The sequence below is a fragment of the Pleurodeles waltl genome, chromosome 2_2 (genome assembly GCF_031143425.1).
Source record: "Pleurodeles waltl isolate 20211129_DDA chromosome 2_2, aPleWal1.hap1.20221129, whole genome shotgun sequence".
Classification (NCBI taxonomy): domain Eukaryota; kingdom Metazoa; phylum Chordata; class Amphibia; order Caudata; family Salamandridae; genus Pleurodeles; species Pleurodeles waltl.
In genome coordinates, this window is record NC_090439.1 from 1,187,585,306 (window position 1) to 1,187,608,322 (window position 23,017).

Sequence of the window (23,017 nt, forward strand, 5' to 3'; positions counted from 1 at the left end):
GATGTTAATGAGGGTTACATCAGAGGTCTGGTAGGTAAGACTTCAGGTCTTCATTACATTGTGTGCATAGCATAGAAGGTCTCTGTTTGATGTTTCATCCTGACTTTGACTTAAACTGTTCCATGTTGCTGCCTATCTTCATTCCTTTTACAACACCTCTGTCATTAAAACAGCTAACTCCTGGCTCGTCAGAAAAGACACAGACCAATCATAGATGCAGTAGTGACATTTTTTTTCAGTCATTTTTGCAATGTGAGGTATAAAGCAGGTTGATATTTTCTTCTAATCATGGGTTTTACTCCAACATAAAACCCACTGATTGTTAGATTATAGAACACATTCACATTGTGTATGTAAAACAAAACCCTGTGTTCTTGTGTTCTGGCAAGAATACAACTGTGACAGACAGATATTCTTATGATTTATTGTTAGGTAAGGTAGTCATCACTAAAGACAAGAAGTAGAAGAGATGCAGGAATGGCTATGAGCACCTGATACGGGTTCACTTAGAAGCTGGCTGAATAGGAGGATTGGCCATCACTGAGGTAAGAAGAAGGAAGCACACAAGGTCAAATCTAAATGGTTGATTATCAATATTCTCTCCAGAGGGTCCAGCTGCAAACCAAACAAGAGGATAAACATTTTCTAGATGGTTCTGGGACAGATCTATTAATAATTAAACAGCACTTAATTGCAAAAAGGAAGTGATAAAACTGAAGAGGTCCGAAGTACAATAGTCATTCAGTGTTCGAGCATGCAGCAGTATATCACATGTCAACACAGGGACTTGATATGAAATTTGAATGCACATTTATTACCAGGATATACACTAATTATACAATCATATACATCTAAAGTGGTTGCATTCTGTCCTTGGAGCTAAATCAGGTGATATTACTTCAAATATAAAGGTAGCATGATTTTCCATTTTCATAATGGTTGCTCATGAAATCAGAATTATTAGCACATCAGTAGATGCTCTTTCCTCAACTACAAACCAGCATCTCTGGGTGGCTGCAGGGCCTGGCTTGGATCACTCAATACATCAAGGAGAGGAAACCCTCTGATGTACCCAGGCATGTCCAATGATGAGTATTGAAGCAGGTGGTTCGTAAACAGGATGAACTGTAGTAAGAAAATTGTCTACTTGCATACTGTGTATCAGAGAGGCTGAGGTGTTTATCTGCTTTATTCATAACGGTTGCTCTTTTCAAGATGAAATTCTGGATTTCAGGTGCCTGTAGAGCTTTAGGAATATCGCTACTGATAATTGCAAAGCTTGGGTAGGACTGTCTAGTGGCTATATAGAAGGATCTTAGAGTTCCTAGGCAGGTGAACACTTCAGACTATAATTGAAGACTTGTGATCCCTCCATGTTGAAAACTCCAAGTTTGCAGAAATCTCGAGTAGTGCATCCTTTCGCGCTATACTGTCTCCCAACTTTACCTGTTGAAAAAACACACAGAAATCAGTCATGACCAATGCAGTTAGATAAAAGTTATGGGCATTTAGCAAGGAAATCATTCCTAAACCAGTCCTCAAAATCTCAGATTGGCCACTGACTCAGAATACTAATTGCTGGTAGCCACCTGGCTCAGGTTTCAGGGCCCAGGGTTTTCATGCTGAATTGCAGGTATTGAAAAGGTCCATGCGTGTCCTTATGGTAGAAATTAAGACCATTACATGGGACAAGGACACTGTCAGCCTGACTTGTAAGTAATAATTTCAGCATTTCAGTGTTAACAATAATTATCATATTATTTTATCTAATATTCTTTCTTTATTTGTTGGTGTTTTTGTTTTCCTTTTTTGACAATTTCCTTTTATAATGAATGGTGAACACCGAATTCAATTGAATACCAAGACCAAAGAATGCACAGCTGTTGTTATGCAAATATAATCATGATCTGTATCATGTTCATGGCAGATAGTACAATTTTTAACTTTTAGTTGTATCTGTTTGTGATAATGCTGGTGCACGATCTAGGCATTCCAGCACACTTAAAATATCACTACACCTCAATAGTGTGTTAATTATTGTGAGTTTACTGAAAATAATTCATCTTTGCGATTCTTTATACAATTGCCCTTTAGGCTACCAGTGATCCAAAATAAGAATAATTATGACCCATCTCTCTTTTTGTAGGGGTTGCAGTAGCATTGAGTGATCCCATGGTGCCTGCGGCTCCAAAATGACATTTGGAGAAACCTGACTGGGCGTTGCCACTCTAGGGAGTTACATCATCTGCCCTGAATTTATGAGATGTCCTGGTAAACAGCTGTTCTCTCAAATAGCTGAAAGATACATAGATTTTAACATGTCAGGTATGTCAATGCTGGATCTGACACCAACAGTGGATTACAGAACACTCCATGGTGAGTATGTAGCTCACAATATTCACATTACACACCGTAGTGGACATTGTCATGATGAATACCGGACTGTCACCTTCCTGCTCCCCTGCCACTCACTGCCTTCTCACTATTTCAGGATATTGTTTTTGTGCGATGCATTCCCTTGGGATGTAGTCAAAGCAGAAAGGTAACAAAGTAAGGAAATGAGGGAAACATACTGTTTCACATCTACTAATGTATCCTATCATTTCTCTCCCCATCAGGCAGGAAAGCCAAATGTAATATGAAAAGAGTTAGCTTTTTGCGTTGGTATTGACTTGAATTTTAGGATTTTTTATAAAACATACTGGATGCAGTAGCACATAATCTATATCAAAAACATTATTGAATCTCTTTACCTGATGAAGACTTGACCTCTGGCCCTAAATTTAGCATGGATTTTATATCTTCCACCTTGCAAAAGAGCAATGCCCTTAGGTTGTAAACAGCATTTGACAGCTATATCTATTGTATTCAACCTTTCACTCACCTTCAATTCTGCAGATGATGGGACATGATGAAAACTTCATGAGTAAGGTTAGGTAAATGTATTTTTCCAATCAGTGGAATTAGTCATTACTTTTTTATATTGTTACTTGTGACACAATATACTTAATGGTCAATGTGCCCTTCCCTGGAATTCACCTGTGGAATGATTTTCTAATTCAGCCAGATTTCATAAAAGGGTTCCTGCCTTTTTTAAATTACCTATCTCTCTTGACAGCCCATGGAAGTGATATTCTGACATCCATTGGAGACTCTCCTTGGAATGATACACACATGCAGTACTGATGACATCATAAACAAGTGCTTGTCTCATCACATTTTAATTAGTTATGTCTTTGCATCTGCTGATTTAGATTATCTGCAGTTGTGACATGCATCATCAGCCTTATTATCTTTGGAGGTTTGCCATCTAGCATCAGGAAGAGGAACCACCCTTCTAACCACCATCTTCATCTAAGCAAAGCCCACCTACATTTGGGTATAAAAAGGAAGCCCTGGTTGTGATTGCTCAAACAGCCAGGCAGTGGTTTCCTTGGATAGCAAAGCAAAGTGGGCATCTGGCCCTGCTTGAGATGTTTTTATAGACAACAATTTTTTTTTTTTAAAGGATAGTTTTCAATATGACTTTCCTCTGAATTAATAAGGTTTTGACATATTCCCAGGTTTACAAGTTCTTGTAAAACTGGGAATGTTTCAAAATCGCTGGGAGGTGCATGGTAACACCCACACACCAATCATGAAACATCTTCCCAGGGCAGAGGAAGGCAATGCAGCAATTTGTGCTGAGTTGTAGGAAAGTAGCTTCTTTCTAGCATGGTTACCCCCACACTTGGCCTGGTTGTGAGTGTGTGTCAGTGTGTTTTGGCTGTCTCACTGGGATCCTGCTAGCCATGACCCCAGTGTTCATAATTAGTGGCCTAATGTGTATGCCTGTGTAGTGCCTAACTGTGTCACTGAGGCTCAGTGTTTATGCTCTCTCTGCTTTTAAATTTGTCACTATAGGCCAGTGACTTCATTTACCAATTTTAATTGGCACACTGGACCCCCTTATAAGTCCCTAGTATATGGTACACAGGGTATTGGGGTATTGGGTATTGGGGTTCCAGGAGATCCCTATGGGCTGCAGCATTTCTTATGCCACCCATAAGGAGCTCAGACAAACCGTTACACAGGACTGCTACTGCAGCCTGCGTGAAACAGTGCACACACTATTTCACAGCCATTTTCACTGCACTTAAGTAACTTATAAGTCACCTATATGTCAAACCTTCACTTGCTGAAGGTTAGGTGCAAAGTTACTAAGTGTGAGGGCATCCTTGCACTAGCAAAGGTGCCCCCACATAGTTCAGGTCCTTTTCCCCCAGACTTTGTGAGTGTGGGGATGCTATTACATGCGTGCACTACATATAGGTCAATACCTATATGTAGACTCACAATGGTAACTCCGAATATAGCCATGTAACATGTCTAAGATCATGGAATTGTCCGATCATTTTAAATCTGGTATTGGGAGCCAATTCCATGCATCCTGGGGGCTCCACCATGGACCCCCAGTACAGCCAAACCAGCTCTCTGAGGCTTGGCGGTGCAGCTACAGCTGCTGCCACCTCACAGACAGAGTTCTGCCCTCCTGGGGTCTTGGCAGCACAGTCCCAGGAAGGCAGAACAAAGCATTTCCTCTGAGAGAAGTGTGCCACACCCTATCCCTTTGGAAATAGGTGTTACAGACTGGCGAGGGATAGCCTTCCCCATCCTCTGGAAATGATTTGAAGGGCACAGATGGTGCCCTTCTTGCATAAACCAATCCACACCGGTCCAGGGACCCCTTCTCCCCTGCTCTGGTGAGAAGCTGGACAAAGGAAAGGGGAGTGACCACTCCCCTGTCCATCACCACCCCAGGGGTGGTACCCAGAACTCCTCCAGTGTGTCCCAGACTTCAGCCATCTTGCTTTGCAAGGTGTGGGGCACTCTGGAGGCCTCTGGTGGCCAGTGCAAGCAGGTGACGTCAGAGACCCCTCCTGATAGGTCCTTAGGTGATAAGGTAGCCAATCCCCCTCTCAGGGCTATTTCGGGTCTCTCCTGTGGGTTCTCTTCAGATTCGGCTTGCAAGTTTCCTTCATGAATCCTCTGCAACAACTTCAGACTCTTCTGACCTCGGATCAACCGCAACCTGCTCCAAGAAATGCTGTAACTGCAACATAGTATCTACAAGACTCCTCTCACAGCAATGAGCATGCAATTTGGAGGAGGTCCGACCTTCCCTTCCCTGATAGCGACGGTACCCCTGTGTAATGCGTCTTCTTTGCCTCCTGAGGCCTCTGTGCACTCTTTGCAAAATTCCTTTGTGCACACCCTGGGCCACTTCCCCAGCACTCCATCCTGCGACACTCAACTCGCTGAGTTGTTCTCCGGCGGCGTGGGATCTTCTTTTGTTGTACTGCACTGGTCAATGGTAAAGAGCAGGAATGAACTGGATTTAAGGCACACAGCACATTCCTTTTCTCCCTGTACTGGCGCATAGTGGCCTGCCTAATGCCAATACATACATACAAATTTAGAAGCAGGACACAGGAAAGTCTGCCCCCCCATTTGTTGCATGCTCACCTAGAAAAAGACAAAGACTACTTAGGTAAGTTCAACAAAGATTGCACTTTTTGAGCTGACATGATTTTTACTTGTACTTGGTAGATTGGTGCATGCTGAAGATATTCAGTAAGAATCTATCTATTGCAAATAATTAGAATGAACAGCATTTAACTTGAAAGAAATATTTGGAAAGAAGGAGTATAGCTCACCAGGTCTTGCCACAGTTCCAGAGAAATTGGCACAGGTGTTCTGCTTCCCAGAGCACTGAAGTTCTCCAGTCACTGTGCATTCATCCACAGGCTGGTCAGTGAAGCAATCTTCACATGTAAATCCATTGGGGATCTCATCTACAGCAGGCACTGAAACAACCCGGAAAAGAAATTGAGAAGCCTAATTCTGTTCATAAAAGAGGTGCTAAGTCATGGCTAAATCCCGTCATTTTATTATCAGTAGCATTGGACAACTGACTTTGTATGAAATTATAGTACAGCATCTGTTACTGTCCCAGTACGGGACACATTATGATCTGGGGTGGAGTCATTAAACCATCCACTGGTATTAAGGAATGGATAATTTAGATGGAAACCAAGGATTTGTTATAAGACACGTTTTTAACTAATTGCCATGCTAATGTTCAGGATTTGTGCATGTAACATAGAAGAACACAGTTACTTTCACTTCTTTCCTCTCTTTCTTTTTTGCCGCCTTTACTACCTGATATATGTACACGTGGTACATGAAGAGGAATATTGTCGAACTATGTATGGGTAGATAATGTCTTCGACTCACTTATACAATGTAATTCTACATAGCTACTGTATTGACAGTAAGGACCACTACTATATAAAATAAATATTAAAACATATATAATAAAAAAGACAGTTACTGATATTTACATATTTCTAACTATTTTAAATAATTTAATACTTTAATTTACTTGATTTCTTATGGAGTTGTATTCCGTGCTTTCATTATTTTCTAAGGGAAGGTGTTGCATTACTAGTTGTTGGCCATGTGTGGGGCTGGACTTACTACAGTTTTTAGTAGCAACTCATACACTCAGGGCCCAATTCACAAAGGTAAACTTGAACCAAAAGCCTAAGTTAGTCATGAAGTCAAAATTTAAATCTAAAGTCTATCTTTACTCATAGTAAAGTGAGACTTTTTGTCTAAGTTAGACTTTTGGTCTAAACTTAAACCAAATTTCTAAGTTTACTACTATTAAAGTTAGACTTTTGGTCTAAGTCTGAGTTTTGGTCTTGGTTACAAATTTGGTCCAAACTTTCCCTTTGTGAATCAGGCCCCCAGATTTTGAAAAGCCAAAAGTAGTAAAATTGTTAAAAAGTGTAATCTATCTTTGTGATTTAGGCCCATGGTGCCCTGTCTATTTATTATTCCTCTTTCTTCTACTTTTCTTTGGACTATTCATACCCCTAGCTTAGGCCTCTCACCTCTTCTCCCCCATACTGAACTTTTGCTATTCTTAGTGGTCTTCCCCCCCTCGCCTGTGCAATGTTGCTCTCCTTCTTCCTGCAACCTGCTATACCCTGCCCACTGCCTGAAGCTCCATGGCCTCATAACCTACATGATTGCAGTCACAGATCAGGTCAGCCACGAAGAAGGAAACGCCTGCCCCCTCTCTTTTGCACCCAATCACAGCAAAGCATGAGACTCCCCGCCTTGTCCTCCTTCTCTGCTGTCTCCACTGTCTCTTTACCCTCCTGTTTTTGCCTCTTTTCTAGGAACTTTTATCTTTTTCTCTCCACACTCACCCTTTCCTGCGTTCTTGTGCTGACCTGTGCCTTTCTCTCTATGTGGCTTTCTGCACTGTCATTCCTGATTTACTGCATTTCAAAGTCTCCCTTTTCCACCTTTGTAACTTTCTTCTGCTTGTGATTTGTCCACTCTCCCTCATCCTATGATGTTTCTTGAGGGTTTGCAATCACCTTTTGTTTCCTTCTGAATAATCTCTCACTCCTCTCACTCATTTCTTGTTGCTGTTCTTCTATGACTTGTTTCCTTTTTTTGCTCCCTTTTCACTTTAACCAAATTTTAATGTTTTTCTCCCCATCTCTGGCCTCTTACCTCCGCTCCCCATTCACACTCTTTTGCTCTCCTTTGTGCCTCCCGCCCCCTTGGCAGCTTTTACAACTTCCTGTACCATTTTGTGCTTCTCTACCAATTTCTGCCAACCTCTGAGCACTGCTCACAACCCCCAAAGCACTTTCACCTCCAACCTCAGCTTAACAATGGCCACAGTGCAGATTCCAGCTGTAGATACTACAAAAGGGTGCCAAAAACAAGCCCATTGTTGGTCACCTGTGACCCACCCACATCCATGGTCATCCCCTCAACCAGCACTGCTAATCCTCTGCCTTCCTCTATGTCCTCAATCCCACCTCCTTCTCCATGCTTTGACCAGACACAGAGAAGGGAATTATCCTATGCCTCTTGTGCAATTTCTTACAACCCCTCACACCCTCTGACTGTGCCACACACAATACTCACAGCAAGCAGCCACACTCATCACACCCTAACACTCCCCGACCTCACCACTCCCTATCTTGGTTCCTCCGCAACATCAGCTCATTCACTTCATAGACTGTGTGCACCCTGCGCATGCCATCAGTAACAGATGGAGTCCCAGACTGTACTCACCTTGCACATCCACTCTGTTACAGACTTTGGTGTCACAAACTGCATGTCCCCTGTACATCCCCTCTGTTTTGATGTCAGAGTCCCAGACTGTACGGACCCTGCACATTCCCTCTGTTATAGATGTTGGAATCACAGACTGTACATTCCATGTACATCCCCTCTGTTATAGATGTTGGATCAATGGACTGTACATAACATGCACATCCCCTCTGTTATAGATGTTGGAGCAATGGACTGTACATACCATTCACTTCCTTCTGTTATAGATGTTGGAGTCACAGACTGTACATATCATGCACATCTCCTCTGTTATAGATATTGGAGTCACGGACTGTGAAGAACCAGAACCTTATGGGCCTGGCGGCGCAGGGTACGCCTGAAATCTCCTTGGATTCACCTGCCTCAACTAACAGAGACACGGGACACTCTGTCAGGCGTAAAAGATCAGATTTTATTAGCTGCAGCTAGTACAGTTGTCCAAGAAGTACACAAGGTATGTTCTCAGGAGACTGCCACTTTACTTTGTGGCGCACAATCTTATATACCGTATAAAAACCATTTATTAACTACATACACTCCCAGAACACATAGAAAGGAGCCAGTAAGAATAACGTAAAGATAGAACAGAGCCAATAGAAATGTCGGAAAACAAGACAGAACAAAGTATCAAGTGACTTAAGGTTGCCTCCCCTCCAGCTGTGTTTGTCACCCCTCCCTTGAACTAATTCATTAACCGATCCACAACGAAGTTGCATGTGGTGCGATAAGTTTGTGTGCGTTTGGAGGACAGTTGTGAAATGAGAGAATACTAGCAAAGGACAGCGAAGGCCAGACGATAAGATAAGATCGGCGGAGAATAGTGTGAGCCTACAGATAGTTGAAACAAGGATTAGAAAACCAGACAGGGATTAGTGTACTCGGTCAGACCTTAATACCAGCCTTGTAAAGATAGAGGCAGAAGGCTGTTTTGAACACCATGTTGCAGAATAAGCAGAAAAGGCAGAATGGACTTCGTTCGCTGTGCTGCCTGAGTGAAGGCAACATAAAATGGCGGCGGGCCACAAAATGGCGGGTCGATACGATCGTATTAAAAATCGAATTTCCTCAGACCCTCCTTTTGCCAGAACTCAGGCAAGATACACAAACTCATGTTAATCTGAGTCGATGTCTATGGCCATGAGGTCATCAAGCTGTTGCTGTACCATCATTTTGATATTCTCTGCTCTTTGTGACTTGGGTTTGGGAATACATGTAGTAGCACATAGGTTACAGATGGCAGGACCGCAGTGCATACAAAGACAACAAGAGAATATAAAAGCTAAAATTACTCCAAAGAATGTCAATACCTTCCAACCCCATTTGGACAGTAATCCCCAAAACCACTCTGAAAAGGACCAATCTCCTTCGTCCTGATGAATCGACTCGGAGATTATGTGTAACTTAGAGATAGCTTGGTATACTGTCGGAGCGTCATTAGGTATGAAAATACAGCAACTTGATCCGATCAATTTGCATACTCCACCACGGTCCGCAAGAACAAAGTCTAAGGCAACACGGTTCTGCAAGGTCATAAGACGATCAGCCTGTAGTTCAGCTGTAATGTTACTTAAAGCTCCTACAGTGATGTCTATGGTGGTTTCTACGACACGAACTAATTGCCTTATATTTCTGCTGTTGGCCATTGGACCCCAGAAGGGAAGAAATCCTTTGAGGAAATCTCCTCCCTCTTGTCCTGCTGTGTCTTTCGAATCCACAATCCCTCTGCCATATCTATTTTTATGATGGTTCGCAGGAGCGGTGTATGTAGGGGGAAGAAGAAAGGCTATATAACAAGTACCAGAGAAATCAGCTGGCAACCATGTAAAAGCCCTATCGTGGCAAACGAAGTATGTACCTTGAGATGGTACTAACGGCAGTGAATTCAGGGCTGAATAAACATATGTATGGGAACATAAACTTTCTCTTTGTCCGGTGTTTGGAGTTCTACCATTTATTTGCAGACAGAAATTTCCTTGTTGGGGTATGACCCGTATCGGAGGAGATTTTCCTTGCTCAATCTTATCATTGAGGCTGGAAATGTAATTAGTTATGTTCCAATTGGTATATGCTTTTCTTTCATCTATGGAAGCTTCACTTTTTTCCATGATTTTAGCCATAGCTACCATTCCCTTTATCAATAAACTATGACTGAAATCTGAACCAACACTATGTGAACTGACAGGTTGTTTAATTTTACTTTGATATGCATTATTGAAAATGACAAAATAAGCCCAAGCGGAACCTTCATAGGAGAATGGAAGAACTAAATATGGCATTCCTTTTTCTACCGTAGGTGGTATGAGTCCACACACCCAACAGTCAGTTGTATTGATCACTAACTGATGTTGATGTAACAACTGGACGAAGGAATTGTTAAAGTATTCAGTTCTTCTGATGAGTTCATGCTGGGGAAGAGTGTGAAATAGGTGCGGAGAGATAGTAGAAGAAGATGTAGAGGTAGGAGAAGAGACAACTTTTTGCTGCAGAGTAATAATGATCCAGTTTACAGATGCCAAAAGAATACACGACAATATAATGACGCATAGAGCAATACTACAACGACTATATATTTCTTTACAATTATTCTTTACATTTTTACTTTCTCTTTTATCTAATGTAGCCTCCATCTTTCTAAGTGGATGCTCACGGCAATCTTCCTCAATCACTGTAGTCACGATTATCTACCGTCCTATGACACTGTGAGGTCCTGCAGGCCTATTGCCACTTACTCAGGTCGTAACTAAGACTCCTACCGTGACCCTGCAACCGGGATAGAGTACTACATAGGAGAGAAAGTTACAAGTTCTTTGGTCTTGGTCTCAAATTATAGCGTTCCTGTCCAGAGGCAGTCTGGTTTTGAAACAATGTTCCTGGATTTGTCGTGTTCAAGCGACGATGCGATGGTATTGCTTCTTGAAGGATGTCGTCGTCCTCTTTCTCAGAAAGTGTTCCAATTAGACGCGCATCACTGAATGGTACAAATTGCGGAACTTTCTCACTTTCAGAGTCACTGATGCCTCTACGGACCCACTGATCGAAAGGCAAGGGCAAAGGCACTTTCTTGCAGTGCACGGCATGCACCCAGTTTTTCTTTCCTTCGACTTTAACTGCTGTTCTTGTGGTCAAAAGAACCAGGCGTGGCTCTCTCCATCTGGGCTCCAAATTTCTCTGTCGTTGGAAATTTTTCGTGCAGACCCAGTCACCTGGTCGGATGGAATGACCTGGGTCTGTGGAAGCCTCTGGTAGAGCACTCTGAACCTGTTGATGAAGAACACGCAATTTAGTTGTAAGGTCATGCAAGTAGTCAATCAACATCGGGTATGGCAAGTCTGAGTATTTCTTAGGGCGAGGAACTCCCCATACATTAGCTGGGCGACCAAATATCACTTCGGAAGGGCTAAGCCCCAAACGAGAGTGTACTGCTGTTCTGGTGGACAGAAGAGCCAATGGTAAAGCATCAGGCCAATTAAGTCCTGTGCTAGCTTGCACCTTAGCAATTTTAAGCTTCAAGGTTCCATTGTAGCATTCTACTAAACCAGCCGACTGTGGGTGATTCGCCGCGTGGAACTTCTGTTTTATGCCAAGACCTGCACAAACTTTTTGCATGACTTGACCCACAAATTCGCTCCCATTGTCACTCCAGACAATGCGCGGCAAACCAAACCTAGGGAAGAATTCTTTCAAAAGTATTTTGGCAGTTGATAAAGCAGTATTGTCCTTCAGAGGGTAGGCTTCTACCCATCTAGAAAAAGCACATACTACCACCAGAACATATTTGAGGTTGTTGCATCGTTCCATGTGAATATAATCGATCTGCAACACCTCAAATGGATATGTTGGAGGAGCAAAATGACCTGCTGGAGTTGGGGTTCCCTTTCCCGGATTGTACATCAAGCAAACAATACAATGTTTTACTACATTATTTGCACACTTTGGGATCCCCTCATTTTGCCACACTGGAGCCAGAAGTTTACATATTCCTTTTGCACTTAGGTGAGCTGGACCATGTGCCATAGTAACTACAGGTAGTACATAAGCATCTGGTAACAGCCAACGTTGATGTTCTTATAATTCAACCCAACATCCCATCTCATCTAACATTCCTGTACTTTCCTTCCACTTTCTCAACTCATTCTCCGTAGCCTCTCCTTGAATTGATTTCACACTCTCTACTGTATCTTCACACATTCCCTTTTCTCTTACGCAGTTTGCGGGACCTACAACATACATTCGACTTGTGTTGTCTCTGGCTGTCTTTTTCGCTACCTCATCTGCAAATGCATTTCCTCGACCAACATCGTCCACAATCTTTTTGTGTGCACTACACTTCACGATCGCTATCTGAGTAGGCATTGTAAGTGACTCAAGAAGTTCAGTCACTAATTGACCATGTTGTATCTTAGTACCATGGGAAGTAAAGAATCCTCTTTCCTTCCATAAGCGCCCAAAGTTAAACGCTACACCAAAAGCGTATTGGCTATCAGTGTACACGTTTACTCTTTTTCCTTTGGATAACACACACGCTCTAGTTAAGGCTATCAATTCAGCTGCCTGAGCTGAATTATGTCTAATGCGTGCTGTCTCCACAATCGTATGCAAAGTAGTAATAGCGTAGGCTGAAACTGTATCTCCATTCGGTAGCTTGAAACAAGAACCATCTACCCATAGTGTTCCATCTGGATTCACCAATGGCGTGTCTTTTAGGTCAATTCTACCCTTAGTCTCTTCTTCAGTACGGAGAAAACAATCATGCTGTTCAGAGACATCTCTCTCTTCTGGAAGAGGCAACAAAGTAGCTGGATTCAGGGTATTACATCGTTTGATGTGTATGTGACTAGCCAAAAGCGTCAGCTCATATCCGGACAACCGAGCACTCGTAAGATGCTGCGTTTTTGTCCTATTTAGTAAAGTATCCACTGCATGTGGCACCATAACAATGAGAGTATTATCTAGCACTACTCCAGCAGACTGTCGAATAGAAATTGCTGCTGCCGCTGTCGCCTTAAGACAACTAGGCAATGCTTTAGCTACTGGATCTAACGTAGCTGAGAAATATGCGCATGGTCGCTGTTGATCTCCAAAACGCTGCGTTAAGACTGACAATGCACAACCCTCTCTTTCGTGGACATAGAGCGTAAAGGGCTTACTGTAATCAGGAGTACCCAATACAGGAGCAGAACACAAAGCAATACGCAAATCAGTAAAACTCTTCTGACACTCGTCAGTCCACGGAAGAGGCTGAGGCGTATCTTTTAAAGTTAGCGCCAACAGCGGTTTAGCCAATAAAGAGAAACTCGGAATCCACTGTCTACAATAAGAAGTAATGCCCAAAAAGGCACGTACCTCTCTTTGTGTGGATGGCACTGACATTTGTGCAATTGCCTGAATTCGTTCGGGGGTCAATTGTCGTCCCTCCTTTGACAAGAGATGACCCAAATAAGTCACCTCGCGACAGACATATTGTAATTTAGAAGGAGAAACCTTGTGATTCAGATCAAACAAATGACGCAACAGTGCAACGGTCACGTTTTTGCAAATCTCCTCTGAATCAGCGGCAACTAATAAGTCATCCATGTACTGAATGAGAGCGGCACCGGACGGTAAGGAAAAGGCATCAAGATGACATTTTAGAGCTTGACTGTAAACAGAGGGACTTTCACAATAACCTTGAGGTGCGCGTTTAAACCGGAAGCTTCGGCCTCCGAGGGAAAAACCAAAAATATCTCTACTCTCTTCGGCGATGGGAATACTAAAGAAAGCATTCTTTAAATCGATAACTGAAAACCAAGTCGCTGTAGAAGGTATCATCGTCAACAGAGCAGTGATATCTGGGACTACAGGAAACTGCGGTACGACAATCTTGTTTACCTCCCGAAGATCAATTACAAAACGATAAACAGGAGGCTGAGAAGGATCAGTGCGTTTAAGAACCGGAAGAACAGGACTGTTACATGTATTTCCTCTCGTTTCCTCAACCACACCCTTCTGAATCAAATCATGGACAATTTCCAGAAGTGCTTTCTCACCTTCAGTAGAGATTCTGTATTGCGGAATACGTGGCATTTCAGCATTGGGCTTAAGAGTAACAACATAAGGTGGGATCTCAAGACAACCAACGTCATTCGGACCCGTAGCCCAAAGCGTTTCGGGAAGAGAAAGCAATTCAGGTGGGAATTGATCTTTTGATAAGTACATTGGACTAGTCATTTTCTGTCCTAGAGTGAGGTATACACCAGAAGGTGAACAATATATCGTAGCATGCATTCTTTTTAATAGATCTAAACCCAACAGATTTTCACCACAACCATTCGTCAGAAGAAGCGGAGCTTCTAAATCATAAGGGCCTATTGAAACAGGCAAAGGGCAAGAAACTGGATTGCGAACAGGGGCGCCAGAAAATCCTACAGATACATTCGTTAAGCCAGACAAAGGTGCGCCAGGGAGTTTAGAATGAATGATTGAGCTTCTCATGGCACCAGTATCTAAAAGAAATGGCTCTGAAACACCCATTGTAGTGACATTAACATAAGGTCCATTCTGATCCACTGGAATTGACGTAACCCCCTTACTTTGTCCATGGCTGTCCTATTCAAAATGAAGACTTTCATTCCCTCCTTCAATATACTGATCCTCACTGTAATACTGTGTAGACCTAACATTTTGCTGATCAAAGTAATTTCCGGAATTTGGAGGAACAAAAGAACGCTGCCCTTGGGTTAACACACCTCGACCTCTACCTCTATTTGCTGACTGAAGACCACCACGACCTCGTGAAGCAGATGTTGCTCCATTACGCTGCAACAATGCCGGACAACTGTTCTTAAAATGACCTTCCTCCCTACAATAAGCACATTGATTGGGACCTAGCAAAGGTCTTGGAATGAATGGTTCAGGCTTTTGATACAACCTCTGAAACTGCGGAGGCTGTTGAAACTGAGGCTGAACATAACGAGGAGGATAAGCCTGTTGCAAGAGAACTTTAGTTTTTAATTCTTTCGTCTTTTTCTCTTGTTTTTCCCTTTCTTCTTTGTCTCTATTTTCATAATATTGTGCAGTAGCCAATATCTGGGCGGAAGAAGAAACTGCCCATGAACTCTCGGAGTCTTTTAGCTTGTGTGATAGTTCAGGAAGCAAGTTATATACGAACTTATCCACAAATAATCGCTGTCCCCCTTCTGTAGCCATATCTTGACCACTGTGATCAATGAATGTCTCCTCGAATCGGGTAAAGAAATCGGAAACACTTTCATCTTTCTTTTGTTTACATGCTGCTAGCTTATCCCAATTAACTCTCAAAGCAGGCATCATTGTTTTCATTAATGTAATAATCCTACCAGGGAGTTCTGAGATCAAAGCGTCGGGCTTTGCACCACCTACTTGACCTCTATCTGCGGCAATAATAGCATTCCAATCGCCGCCTAATTCGTGAGCGTGATCCTCTCTACGAATTTTAGCCCATATTGTCTGTGGAACTACATTTCCCATCAACATGTCAATATCTGCTAGATTCATAGTACATGCATCAACTGTTTGCGACAACTCTTTATAGTAACCAGCAGGATTTTTGCGTGGATCTGGTAGTGACTGTTTAAGTGCTAAAACTTCAGACCTTTTCCAGGGGACATGTATCCATATGCGCTGAAAATGCGCAGGAATAGCTGGATTAGCACCTGCTGCTGCAACTTCTTCCTTCCATATTGGAGAAACCTCTCTCATGGGATAGTTTTTCAGTGCTGTCCTAACTGAAGGATCAGAATCAGGAAAAGTCTGTGAGAACAATAGGGATCTGAAAGAAATAAGTGTTCTGACAGCGTTTTCAACCTTAGGACCCACAATAAGTCCTTTGTCAAAGTCAGCCTGAACATCTAACAGATCCTGTGGGACCGAACCCAAATTCATATCCTCCCATTCTTTAGCGAGAGTATCGCACATAACTTTAAAAACATACCTCTGCGTAGGTGCATTCCATTGCAGAAAGGTGGACATAATATCAGACGTACTATATTGAGGACCCTTCTTGATCCATCTACAAGCAAGTGAGTCCAATTTTTCTCACTCTTCGGAGTCTGGGAATTGACTACGAGACTGTCTTTGAGAAAAAGCTGGAGACACGTTTAAAGCTTCAAAGAAAGGTGATAAGAGACCAGAGACAGTATCTGCAAATCGCTTACGCATAGATGGAGAATTTGACATAAGGATAGGGGACAAGGTATTAGGTGAATTAACTAAAGGAGCATTAGGAATTGCCAAAGGAGCAGAAGGCAAAGGAGTTAAAGGCAAAGCTGGCATAGGCAATACTTGAGGAGGCAAATGTGGAAAAGCTGGAGCAGGCGGAAGCACAACTGGCGGCCGAACAGGCTGTAACATCGGGGGTGCATTAGCACCTTGTACATAGGGCGGAGGCAATTTCAATAAGTGGGACATTAAGGAATCTTCCTCAAAATCTTTTCTCTTATCAAGGGAAGAGATAGGCAACGTCGGATAGCATTTATCTATTGCCATTCGATGCTGTCTGTCTGAAATTTCCATTGCATTATCTATTTCATCATCTTTGAATTGCTGAGCAGCCTGTATAATCGTCATTCCCTGTGTTTTCCTATCTCGTTTCGCTTGTTTAATTTCTCTCTGTTTGGCTTCCTTACGCCAAAGGCGAAAAGAGTCAAACATTGCCGGCCGGGCTTTTCTTTTAAATAACGTTGCTTCTAAATTATCTAGCACATCAGTTTCGAAACTACCATTTTCTGGCCATTTTAAAACACCATCTTTCTTTGTATATCGGGTCCATGTCTTATTAAAGGCAATAGGACCAACACCATGTTTAGAATAGAGCTCATATGTGGGAGTTCCAACCGAAGGAATCGGACAGGAGTCCTCAAGCTGGGAGTCCCTATTACAACCAAAGCAACAAAGTTTTCCAAACTTAGTCAGACCAGACATCTCACGATTTTTACTGGCTGTTCACAAACATCAAGGGGGTAAAACTTTCAGTTTACACAGCACAAATGCACTTACCCCTCGGCTTTGGCCACTGCAATGGCCAAATCTAAGGACCTAAGGACAAAACAAAGACCAAAATTTGTGGGCGCGACCCACCAAATACTTAACTAAGGATGTCTTCTTACACCAACAGAGGCCCGTCTATCGTCTCGCTTTACCATACATCATCAAAGAAAGGGCCAAGGCAGGGCGGCAGTCAGGGCAGCAGTCGTCAGTAGCCGTCAGGAAGGAGTAACCGCGCTGAAAAAGACCTTCGGACCACTTCGACATACAGGGGTCGCTTGACGTGGCTTGCGATTCCTCCAGAATTTTCTTGCGGGGTTCCTCACGACCTTCAGGTAGAACCGGTACCGCTGAAGCCGCCCCACGTTGGGCGCCAGTTGAAGAACCAGAACCTTATGGGCCTGGCGGCGCAGGGTACGCCTGAAATCTCCTTGGATTCACCTGCCTCAACTAACAGAGACACGGGACACTCTGTCAGGCGTAAAAGATCAGATTTTATTAGCTGCAGCTAGTACAGTTGTCCAAGAAGTACACAAGGTATGTTCTCAGGAGACTGCCACTTTACTTTGTGGCGCACAATCTTATATACCGTATAAAAACCATTTATTAACTACATACACTCCCAGAACACATAGAAAGGAGCCAGTAAGAATAACGTAAAGATAGAACAGAGCCAATAGAAATGTCGGAAAACAAGACAGAACAAAGTATCAAGTGACTTAAGGTTGCCTCCCCTCCAGCTGTGTTTGTCACCCCTCCCTTGAACTAATTCATTAACCGATCCACAACGAAGTTGCATGTGGTGCGATAAGTTTGTGTGCGTTTGGAAGACAGTTGTGAAATGAGAGAATACTGGCAAAGGACAGCGAAGGCCAGACGATAAGATAAGATCGGCGGAGAATAGTGTGAGCCTACAGATAGTTGAAACAAGGATTAGAAAACCAGACAGGGATTAGTGTACTCGGTCAGACCTTAATACCAGCCTTGTAAAGATAGAGGCAGAAGGCTGTTTTGAACACCATGTTGCAGAATAAGCAGAAAAGGCAGAATGGACTTCGTTCGCTGTGCTGCCTGAGTGAAGGCAACATAAAATGGCGGCGGGCCACAAAATGGCGGGTCGATACGATCGTATTAAAAATCGAATTTCCTCAACTGTACATACCATGCACATCCCCTCTGTTATAGATGTTGGAGTCACAGACTGTACATACCATGCACATCCCCTCTGTTATAGATGTTGGAATCACGGACTATACATACCATGCACATCCCCTCTGTTATAGATGTTGGAATCACGGACTGTACATACCATGCACATCCCCTCTGTTATAGATGTTGGAGCAATGGACTGTACATACCATGCACATCCCCTCTGTTATAGATGTTGGAGTCACAGACTGTACATACCATGCACATCCCGTCTGTTACACATACATCCCCTCTGTTACAGATATCAGAGTCACAGACTGTACATACCCTGCACATCCCCTCTGTTACAGATACATCCCCTCTGTTACAGATATCAGAGTCACAGACTGTACATACCCTGCACATCCCCTCTGTTACAGATATCAGAGTCACAGACTGTACATACTGTGCACATCCCCTCTGTTACAGATATTAGAGCCACAGACTTCACGTACCCTGCGCATCCCCTCTGTTACAGATATCAGAGTCACAGACTGTACATACTGTGCAAATCCCCTCTGTTACAGATATTAGAGTCACAGACTGTACGTACCCTGCACATCCCCTCTGTTACAGATGTCAGAGTCACAGACTGTACTTACCCTGCACATCCCCTCTGTTACAGATATCAGAGTCACAGACTTACATACCCTGCACATCCCCTCTGTTACAGATATCAGAGTCACAGACGTACATACCCTCCACATCCCCTCTGTTACAGATATCAGAGTCACAGACTGTATGTACCCTGCACATCTCCTCTGTTACAGATATCAGAGTCACAGACTGTACATACTGTGCACATCCCCTCTGTTACAGATATTAGAGTCACAGACTTACATACCCTGCACATCCCTCTGTTACAGATATCAGAGTCACAGACTGTACATACTGTGCACATCCCCTCTGTTACAGATATCAGAGTCACAGACTGTACGTACAGATATCAGAGTCACAGGCTGTACATACCCTGCACATCCCCTCTGTTACAGGTATCAGAGTCACAGACTGTACATACCCTGCACATACCCTCTGTTACAGGTATCAGAGTCACAGACTGTACATACCCTGCACAGTCCCTCTGTTACAGGTATCAGAGTCACAGACTGTACACACCCTGCACATACCCTCTGTTACAGGTATCAGAGTCACAGGCTGTACATACCCTACACAGTCCCTCTGTTACAGGTATCAGAGTCACAGACTGTACATACCATGCACATACCCTCTGTTACAGGTATCAGAGTCACAGACTGTACATACCCTGCACAGTCCCTCTGTTACAGGTATCAGAGTCACAGCCTGCACATACTCTGCACACCCCCTCTGTTACAGATATCAGAGTCACAGACTGTACATACCCTGCACATCACCTCTGTTACAGGTATCAGAGTCACAGACTGTACATACCCTGCACATCCCCTCTGTTACAGGTATCAGAGTCACAGACTGTACGTACCCTGCACACTCCCTCTGTTACAGATATCAGAGTCACTGACTGTACGTACCCTGCACACTCCCTCTGTTACAGATATCAGAGTCACAGACTGTACATACCCTGCACACTCCCTCTGTTACAGATATCAGAGTCACAGACTGTACGTACCCTGCACATCCCTCTGTTACAGATATCAGAGTCACAGACTGTACATACCCTGCACATCCCCCTGTTACAGATATCAGAGTCACAGACTGCACATACCCTGCACATCCCCTCTCTTACAGATATCAGAGTCACAGACTGTACGTACCCTGCACATCCCTCTGTTACAGACATCAGAGTGACACACTGTACATACCCTGCACATCCCTCTGTTACAGATATCAGAGTCACAGACTGTACATACCCTCCACATCCCCTCTGTTACAGATATCAGAGTCACACACTGTACGTACCCTGCACATCCCCTCTGTTACAGGTATCAGAGTCACAGACTGTACATACCCTGCACATCCCCTCTGTTACAGGTATCAGAGTCACAGACTGTACATACCCTGCACACTCCCTCTGTTACAGATATCAGAGTCACTGACTGTACATACCCTGCACACTCCCTCTGTTACAGATATCAGAGTCACAGACTGTACATACCCTGCACACTCCCTCTGTTACAGATATCAGAGTCACAGACTGTACATACCCTGCACATCCCTCTGTTACAGATATCAGAGTCATAGACTGTACATACCCTGCACATCCCCCTGTTACAGATATCAGAGTCACAGACTGCACATACCCTGCACATCCCCTCTGTTACAGATATCAGAGTCACAGACTGTACATACCCTGCACATCCCTCTGTTACAGATATCAGAGTCACAGACTGTACATACCCTGCACATCCCCCTGTTACAGATATCAGAGTCACAGACTGCACATACCCTGCACATCCCCTCTGTTACAGATATCAGAGTCACAGACTGTACGTACCCTGCACATCCCCTCTGTTACATATATCAGAGTCACAGACTGTACGTACCCTGCACATCCCTCTGTTACAGACATCAGAGTCACACACTGTACATACCCTGCACATCCCTCTGTTACAGATATCAGAGTCACAGACTGTACATACCCTCCACATCCCCTCTGTTACAGATATCAGAGTCACACACTGTACGTACCCTGCACATCCCCTCTGTTACAGGTATCAGAGTCACAAACTGTACATACCCTGCACATCCCGTCTGTTACAGGTATCAGAGTCACAGACTGTACATACCCTGCACATCCCCTCTGTTACAGATATCAGAGTCACAGACTGTACATACCCTGCACATCCCCCTGTTACAGATATCAGAGTCACAGACTGCACATACCCTGCACATCCCCTCTGTTACAGATATCAGAGTCACAGACTGTACATACTCTGCACATCCCTCTGTTACAGATATCAGAGTCACAGACTGTACGTACCCTGCACATCCCCTCTGTTACAGATATCAGAGTCACAGACTGTACATACCCTGCACATCCCCTCTGTTACAGATATCAGAGTCACAGACTGTTCGTACCCTGCACATCCCCTCTGTTACAGATATCAGAGTCACTGACTGTACGTACCCTGCACATCCCCTCTGTTACAGATACATCCCCTCTGTTACAGATATCAGAGTCACAGACTGTACATACCCTGCACATCCCCTCTGTTACAGATATCAGAGTCACACACTGTACATACCCTGCACATCCCCTCTGTTACAGATATCAGAGTCACAGACTGTACGTACCCTGCACATCCCCTCGGTTACAGATATCAGAGTCACAGACTGTACATACCCTGCACATCCCCTCTGTTACAGATATCAGAGTCACTGACTGTACGTACCCTGCACATCCCCTCTGTTACAGATATCAGAGTCACAGACTGTACATACCCTGCACATCCCCTCTGTTACAGATATCAGAGTCACAGACTGTACATACCCTGCACATCCCTCTGTTACAGATATCAGAGTCACAGACTGTACATACCCTGCACATCCCCTCTGTTACAGGTATCAGAGTCACAGACTGTACATACCCTGCACATCCCCTCTGTTACAGATATCAGAGTCACAGACTGTACATACCCTGCGCATCCCTCTGTTACAGATATCAGAGTCACAGACTGTACATACCCTGCACATACCTCTGTTACAGATATCAGAGTCACACACTGTACATACCCGGCACACCCCCTCTGTTACAGATATCAGAGTCACAGACTGTTCGTACCCTGCACATCCCCTCTGTTACAGATATCAGAGTCACAGACTGTACGTACCCTGCACATCCCCTCTGTTACAGGTATCAGAGTCACAGACTGTACATACCCTGCACATCCCCTGTGTTACAGGTATCAGAGTCACAGACTGTTCGTACCCTGCACATCCCCTCTGTTACAGATACATCCCCTCTGTTACAGATATCAGAGTCACACACTGTACATACCCTGCACATCCCCTATGTTACAGATATCAGAGTCACAGACTGTACATACCCTGCACATCCCCTATGTTACAGATATCAGAGTCACAGACTATACATACCCTGCACATCCCCCTGCGTTGCAGAAGTCAGAGTCACAGACTGTACATACCCTGCACATCCCTCTGTTACAGATATCAGAGTCACAGACTGTACATACCCTGCACATCCCTTGTGTTACAGATATCAGAGTCACAGACTGTACGTACCCTGCACATCCCCTCTGTTAAAGTTATCAGAGTCACAGACTGTACGTACCCTGCACATCCCCTCTGTTACAGATATCAGAGTCACAGACTGTACATACCCTGAACATCCCCTTTGTTACAGATATCAGAGTCACTGACTGTACGTACCCTACACATACCCTGCACATCCCTCTGTTACAGATATCAGAGTCACAGACTGTACGTACCCTGCACATCCCCTCTGTTACAGATATCAGAGTCACAGACTGTACATACCCTGTACATCCCCTCTGTTACAGATATCAGAGTCACAGACTGTACATACCCTGCACATCCCTCGGTTACAGATATCAGAGTCACACACTGTACATACTCTGCACATCCCCTCTGTTACAGATATCAGAGTCACAGACTGTACATACCCTGCACATACCCTCTGTTACAGGTATCAGAGTCACAGACTGTACATACCCTGCACATCCCCTCT

The 23,017-nt window shown here is 43.7% G+C and overlaps 1 protein-coding gene across 1 annotated transcript in view; it reads right to left on the reverse strand.

Moving 5' to 3' along the window:
- Positions 1 to 408: 408 nt before the first annotated feature.
- LOC138279233 (uncharacterized) overlaps positions 409 to 23,017 on the reverse strand; it is a 79,189-nt gene continuing 56,580 nt past the window's right edge. Inside the window, exons 5-6 of the mRNA XM_069219391.1 lie at positions 5,697 to 5,846; positions 409 to 1,446 (exon numbers count right to left, since the gene is read on the reverse strand). Coding sequence (XP_069075492.1) covers positions 1,325 to 1,446; positions 5,697 to 5,846 — 272 coding nt within the window. The 3' untranslated portion in view covers positions 409 to 1,324. The remainder of the gene's footprint in view (positions 1,447 to 5,696; positions 5,847 to 23,017) is intronic.